Here is a 7,434-nt window from a genome sequence, read left to right on the forward strand (position 1 = left end):
CACTGGATTGACCAAATAACTACACACTCTTATTTACATTTGACACGTGATTCAAAACCGACAGCCTGTGTGTTATTTGCAAAACACTGCGATTGAAATACCATACTCAATTATCAAGCCCCTGCACCCAGAATGTTACCCACATGTTAAAAGCCATGTAACCAATTAGATCACTTAGAAACCTGAGCTTGAACACTTTGTTGTGCACAACAATGAAGGCCACTGGAGAGACAGTTAGAGGAAGAGGTAAATGCAATACTGTATTATGTCTTCAGTACCATACAGTAACTATGTTCATGTCATCTTCACTCTCAGTAAAGTCATTTGTGTCCTGATACTGTTATGTAGTATTGAGAATAAAACTATGTTTCCACATTGCATGTTTTACATTCATAGTCCATATTTACAGCGTGCTACTGAATGAAAATGCCTAAAACTTTGACTTGAATGTCTTGTTTATTAATCAACTAATGGACAGTGTTTCATTTCAGTTCATGTAAGCCTTACACACACATTCCTCTTTTGAGCGTCTAGTGATTATGGCCTGCATGTCTTTCTGTTCTAACTCAGCTGTCAGCGTCTTAGCAGTTTAGACAAACATCAAATTCATAATGTAAAGACTAGTTGGATAAAATAATGCTTAACAACTGTTCCATTACTGTGTGAACTGTATGAGATATCGTTCTCCCACTTGCTGCTGGGTGCAGGTGAAAGTAGGGAGACAGTTCTGTTCACATCGCTGACATTTGTCACAGGTAAATCTTGCAGACCTGTATGCAAGCTGGACACTGGATTTGCCGACACAGTACAAACCGGAAGTCAGTGAAATAAAGTTATGCAAAGATTACTTGTATTCTCTATAAACGCATATCTTCATGTGAATGCAAAAATAAACGTATCCTCGTCAGCATGGTTGCCGGAAGCAGGGGGGCCAAGGGTCGGGTTCCAGGATTGAACTTTTACAGCATTGCCATTATAGCCTTGTGTCTTTTATTTTTGAAATATGTTCTTTAACTTCCGGTCCACCGGACTTTTTTTCTTCATTCAAAACGGAAAATTGAAAGAGGGTTGTTATCAAAAACCAAAACCGGACCGTTTTTTTTAATTAGGTCTTCTTGTTATCTGTTTTTTGATTCAGAAAACGGCTTTGATTTCCCGTTTTTTCGTTTTTGATTTAAAACGAAAAAGGGCTGGTATTTTCGTTTTTTTGGTTCAAACGAAAAATCAAATTAACAAAACGTACAGACTTTTTTTTATAAGGTTTTCTCATTATCCGTCTTTGGATCCAGACAACAAAAACCGGAAAACGGCTTTGGTTTCCCGTTTTTTCGTTTTAAATACAAAACGAAAAAACGGAAAACGGCTGGTATTTTCGTTTTTTGGCTTTTGGTTTAAATGAAAAATCAAACTGACAAAACATACACTGACCCTTGTCCCATGATAAGGCTATAGGGGGCGTCTGTTTCCATGTTATGGCTCTGAGAGGCCCACGGTCCCCTAGGTGTTGCACAAACTCAGCGAGTTGCGTTGTCTTCATCTTTCTTCAACCTTTCTCTGCACTTTGACCCGACATAAAGATTGGACACTTATTAAAATATCTCCCACGCCGTGCTTATATGACCGTTAACCCCGGTAAAGTTCACTTTCGAACAGGGTAAGTGACTGTTTCCTCCAATGTTCACACAGTTAATGCCAGACGGTGTTCGGTCTGCTCACCGACAAGGACCTCCACTTTAACAAGTTGACAGAGTATCGTAAGTAAGGAGAACTTCACTTTTCATATAAAGTTAGTGTTAACTTATAACCAAAGCTATCCGACAAGTTACCCTTGGTGATCTTTAAGTGTGGGGCAGTAGCCTACAAATTAACAATGGGTTTCTAGAACAGATAAAATAGTTTATTGCAGGCCCGTAGCGTTACTTTCAGTTACAATTGTTTAGTTTCTTCTAACGTGAGCTCAGTATTATATTGAAATTCATTGTTCAACTAACACTGTTATGTATGTGATGAGAGTTAGCTTATGACGTATTGTGCTAATCAATTGGTGAGTTTACAGATGGGGCTATGCTAACAGTTCAGCTGGTTCAGCTAGCTATAGGACATGTTCTTATTGTACATAGGCCTACACACAAAAAAAGGGATTAGGCCTTAGGTTTAAAAAGTTACAATACATATTAAATTACAGAAATATAACAAACACATATTACACATTACAACACTTTAAAAAAATGCAGTAGATGGACACCTGATTTGTTAATGTGAATGCTTGTAACTAAAACAGCATTTGTAAACTAGGTTATTCTGGCCTGTTAATCATATGGAATACTTGGGTTTTGTATTGCTGTATTTGTTGTGGTTTTCTTCTTCTTGACATTTCAGTAAGTGAATACCGGCTTTTGTAAAAATACTGTGGATATTCTTATTCCATAAACTGTTTTAAACTTAAATAGAGCATATTCAGTTTCTTGTTAAAGGACAGAGGACACCTTTTTGATACAAAGTATCTTAGTTTCCTTTCTAAGGTTACATTGTTGTGTTTTCTTACACATCTTATTGATATTTATTTCACATATGGTGCATCACATTTGATATTCAGGTAATCCAAAAGTAATTGAAAGTAGTCAGGTTACATTACTGTTTGATTGTGATACTTAGGTCAGGGTACTGATAACATTTTGTAGAGGTAAGTTCTAATTGTAACAAAATACAATTTTAAAGTATCCCTCCTAAACCTTATTTAGTCAGCAGACTACTGTACAGGCTACTGTACTCGTACAACATAGCAATTTAAAACGTAGTCACCAATACAGCTAGTCTCTTATTAATAACACTGTCAGTGAGGTCATTACATGTTATTACAAGAAACTTTAACACAGCACAATTTTATGTTTTAAAAAACCATCATCTGAGAGACAATCAGTGATATTAGCTTTTCTCAGACTCAGCTTGGAAGCAAAACAGCTGGACAAATACCTAGCTACATTTAATACATATTTTGCTGATCTGGTAATGTAGTTATAATAATAAATAATAATACATAATTTTTAAGATAGATAGATATAAAATTTATTTATCCCAAATTGGGAAATGATTTTGTTCCAGAAGTACTGTCAAGCATTACACGAGTTAAAAGGGCAAGTATAGTAAGAATACAAATGAACACTAGCATTAAGTATACACAAATTCACAATATAAATTACCTTTGAGTACTCTATACTACGATATACAGTCTAGGGCCTAAGCTACATGATTATATAGAAATATACTTTAGAGTTTCATCTAGAAAAAGACAGAAATGATTGTCCATCTGAATTTACCAGAGGCCAAGTTGAGTTCTTACTGAAGCTTGTTCTGCCTCATATCCAATATACTCTACTATACATACACAATGTAAAACCAAAATGAAAAATAGCCTTCTCACATTAAGAAGCTACAACAAGTGAATATTTTGTAATCGAATATTTTTCCAAAAAAGGGGGTAATAAAGTGCAATTGAAAAAGTTGAATATTTTACTCATCATTGCAACTCTTAATATTTTTAGCATCTACATCAGTAAAGCACTAATAACAAGCAATGTATACACAATTTAAAACTACATTATATTGGCTCCCAAAATGAACACACTCAAATACATTTTTGTCAGATTTCATGTGTAAAACCTTCATTTTATTTTATTCTAGTTCCTTCCGGTCATGAAGCTGCTGATCCGCCGGTATCGTCCCTCAGACAAGGACACAGTGCTCCACCTGTTTAGCGTAGGCATCAACGAGCACATTGGTCCGTGTTTTCGAACCGCCATGACCAGCTCTCTCCATCTCGCCATCGCCCTGGCTCTGTGTGTCGCTGGCTACCTGCTCGGCTCCGTGTTAGGGTCGATGGTGTTACCAGGAGCCTGGGTGGGCCTCGTTTACTTCTGCTGTCATGAGGTATACGCCGGCTACGTTGCGGAGAAACTCCGGACAGACATGCAGGACATCCCGGGTAACTATCTGAGCAGACCGGATGATTGTTTCTGGGTAGCGGAGGCTGAGGTGGATGGGAGGACCCAGATCATGGGAATGGTGGCTGTAATGGCCAAACAAAATGGGGAAGAAAGATACGGGGAACTATTCAGGATGATTATCTCTCCATCGTGCAGGAGGATGGGCCTGGGCTTCAAGCTGGCTCAGACTGTGGTTGATTTCTGTAAGGAGCGAGGCTTCTCCAAGGTCGTGCTGGAGACCAGCTCCATTCAGACCGCTGCTGTGTCGCTGTACGAGAAACTGGGCTTCAGCCATGTCAGGTCACACACTAACACATATTCTCATGATTGGGTAGTAGTACTGGCTAAGCTCTCTGTTTTAATAATGGAAAAACACCTGTAGTGCTGAAATGAGCCTGATGAGCACAGCAATGTTGCTGGTATGCTCCTCTGTATCAGTGGATGAAGCTTTAGCACCAATAGTACTTTCACTGGAATCCTAACCTGTAAGCTATGTCTCACAACACATTTTTCAATATCAAGTCTCAAAGTCAGAGTAAAGAGACATTTCCTTGAACTGAATGTGTGACCACCTTGTTGTAATGTTTTCTAACATGACCAAATGTTGCTCGTATGAGTTTATTGGACCAACATACACGACTGTTGATTATGTTTTTATTAATTGTAGATTCCACTACTGTTGTTTTATATCACATTTTATCAATCACATGTAATTGTTTTTACACAAAAACCCAACAAATAAACCACCTCCAAAAGTATGACCCCGCTGTATCTTTTGCTTTAAAGGTCCCATGTCATGGCCATTTCTACTGATCATAATTCCATTGTTGAGGTATACTAAAATAGATTTATACTGTGCAATTTTCCAAACTCACATTGGTTTCTCATACAGCATCTCTGTAAAGTAAACACCAGTGAGCCAGCTCACAGTGTCCCGCTCCTCGCAGCAGCGAGCCTCGCAACATCCCGCCGAGTGTGTGTGTGTGTGTGTGTGTCAGGAAGTCCGCGGATTGGTCCAAACGTAACTATACCAAAATATGTCACTATAGCCAAGAAAAAACAAATGGAAAAAGACAAATCTCCAACGAGGCGTTCTGGGGCAGCATAGACAGGTCTTTCCTGTGTTAGTTTTATTCGCTACAGGGTGTACTTTGAGGGTTTGTGACTCTGCAGACCGTTTACATGCATACAAAGCTACTTAACACACAAGGGGATGGGTAATAACCAGAAAAGCATGACATGGGACCTTTAACATACCATCCTCTTTCTGACTCTCACAGGCATTGACATAAACATTTTATAGCTATGCACACCCAGGTAGGTATCATCTATCTATCTATGTATTTTTGGTTAATTTTGTACATATTGTGGTTGATTGGACTTCTGCTCAGGTGGAAATTGGGTGGAGCTCTGCTCGTATTACAGGAGGTCAACAAACTTAAACTTAATAGGAATGATAAAGCTGTGACTTCTCCATAAAGACAGTAAAACAGTCTTCCCCTCTTAACACATATACATTGTTCATTCGTTCACTACTCACTATGGACACTGAATAGTGATGTTTAAAGTGAGATTTCAGACACTCATTATTTTTGTTTTAGTCACTTAAAGCTGTTAAGTAACTTAAATATCATTATGTATGATCATCATCAAAACAACTGCTTTAAATGAAAGGCAGTCTGTAAGAGGTATTCAAAGGAGGGAGTGTTCCTAAGGTAAGGTAGACGTTTACTATGACAGGCAGAGGTTGAATGAATACTCAACACTTTTACCTTTTAAATAAAGTAGTTATACCACATATTTTACAAAAATCCTGAATTTTAAATCGAAGTTAAAGCTATACAAAAAATAATTAAAGTCCCATTTGATTGATGTACTTGAATATAGAATACTTTATTTACTTCTGCTGAACCATCATTCACGTGTTATGTATTGCACTCATTACTATAACTTGCATTACCAATTGTGTCAATTACTGAGAATCCTGTAATGTAAAAACTGCAATTGCAAGACACTATTGAGTCGCAAGTGTTACTGAGACAAATGGGGACCTCTACTGTTTATTTTTCAAATGAAGCCTCATAACCCTATTCTTCCTGGCTGAGACAGCTCCAATCAATATCACAGTTGTTTTTAATTTAGTCTCCCATAAAACTAAATAACATAAACCACTTTTATAATGTTCAAAAGGTCTTTAAAGTCATAATGTGGTACAGTTTTAAGAATGTATTTTAGCGTTTAAATGATTTAAATATACAAGCACATAACCAGAGAAGTAACTAAGTACGTATTTTCATTTTTTACTTCTACCCCACTACAATTCAGAGGTAAATTGACTTTTAATCCACTACATATATTTTGTACCTTTAGTTACTCCACAGACTTGGATTAATGATGTATAATATAACAACACGTACATTCACAAACTACCCTGCAGCATACACAGTTATAAAACTAGCTGCACCTTTACCAGCTTTGAAAGGCAAAACATATCCTTCTGTAATGGACCAATCTGCATAATGAGTACTTTTGGTACTTTAAGTATATTTTGATACTATACTTGTGTACTTTTACTTGAGTAACATTTTGAAAGCAGGACTTCTACTTGTAACAGAGTATTCCTACACTCTGTTACTTCTACTTTCACTTAAGTACAAGATCTAAGTACTTCTTCCACCTCTGCACATAACCAGGGTACTAGTGTTAAAAAAAGAAGAAGCACTGACTGTCACAGTGTGTGGTTTTATGTTCTACCACTGGGTGGCGCAGCTGCATGTAAAACCATTTAAAATGTGTTTCATCCATAGACCGTGCAGGTTCATCCACAGTCTATGGGTTCATCCCGCAGGACTCACACCTGCTGATGGTGAACGGACACCTGAATGTGGTTGAGACATATTCAGTTTGGGTAGTGAAGCCGCATCCTGTTGCATTATCAATAGCCTCATAAATCCCCAAAAATATTCCCATAATGAGAAATCATAATTTTAGATTATCTCTGATTGAGGATGTTTGTATAATACATGTTTTCTAGTAAGTTACTTCGGTACTTCCAATTTAATGACACTTCCCCTGCATTTTTTAATACACAAAATATCTTCTGAGTTTTTGAACTTTATAAGCAGGCTCTTCTACACAGTTTCTAAGGATTTGTTTATTTACAGGGATGGGCAAATGGTGGTCCGGGGGCCGTATGTGGCCCCCATCTCCTCTTTTTGTGGCCCTCAGATCAATTTTGAAACAACTTAATTAATTAAAAAAGTATGTGTTACTTGTAGTACTGATACCGTCCACTAGACTCCTAGTTACGTCGCGAGCTGCATACGCGATGGCATCTTAATGTTTAATCATAATGCACACGCATTTTCCGTGCTTTCCAATAGTTTAAAAATAGTTTTATTCCACTGTTAAATAACATGTTGAATACAAACATGCCACTTGTAAATATTAA

The 7,434-nt window shown here is 37.4% G+C and overlaps 1 protein-coding gene across 3 annotated transcripts; it reads left to right on the forward strand.

The window, feature by feature from the left end:
* The first annotated feature begins 1,444 nt into the window (after positions 1–1,444).
* On the forward strand, positions 1,445–4,741 carry nat8l2 (N-acetyltransferase 8-like 2). 3 transcript variants are annotated; one of them, XM_010776977.1, is made up of 2 exons: positions 1,445–1,654; positions 3,682–4,728. In XM_010776977.1, exon 2 carries the CDS (start codon positions 3,694–3,696, stop codon positions 4,363–4,365), a length of 672 nt encoding a protein of 223 aa, XP_010775279.1. In that variant the 5' UTR covers positions 1,445–1,654; positions 3,682–3,693; the 3' UTR covers positions 4,366–4,728. The 3 variants fall into 3 exon arrangements, with proteins under 3 accessions (XP_010775279.1, XP_010775278.1, XP_010775281.1); XM_010776976.1 differs by lacking the exon at positions 1,445–1,654 and adding an exon at positions 1,661–1,754 and having other exon boundaries at positions 3,682–4,741; XM_010776979.1 differs by lacking the exon at positions 1,445–1,654 and adding an exon at positions 1,661–1,758.
* The last annotated feature ends 2,693 nt before the right edge of the window (positions 4,742–7,434 follow it).

This window comes from Notothenia coriiceps, unplaced genomic scaffold, assembly GCF_000735185.1.
Source record: "Notothenia coriiceps isolate Sejong01 unplaced genomic scaffold, NC01 NC01_scaffold00017552, whole genome shotgun sequence".
Lineage (NCBI taxonomy): Eukaryota > Metazoa > Chordata > Actinopteri > Perciformes > Nototheniidae > Notothenia > Notothenia coriiceps.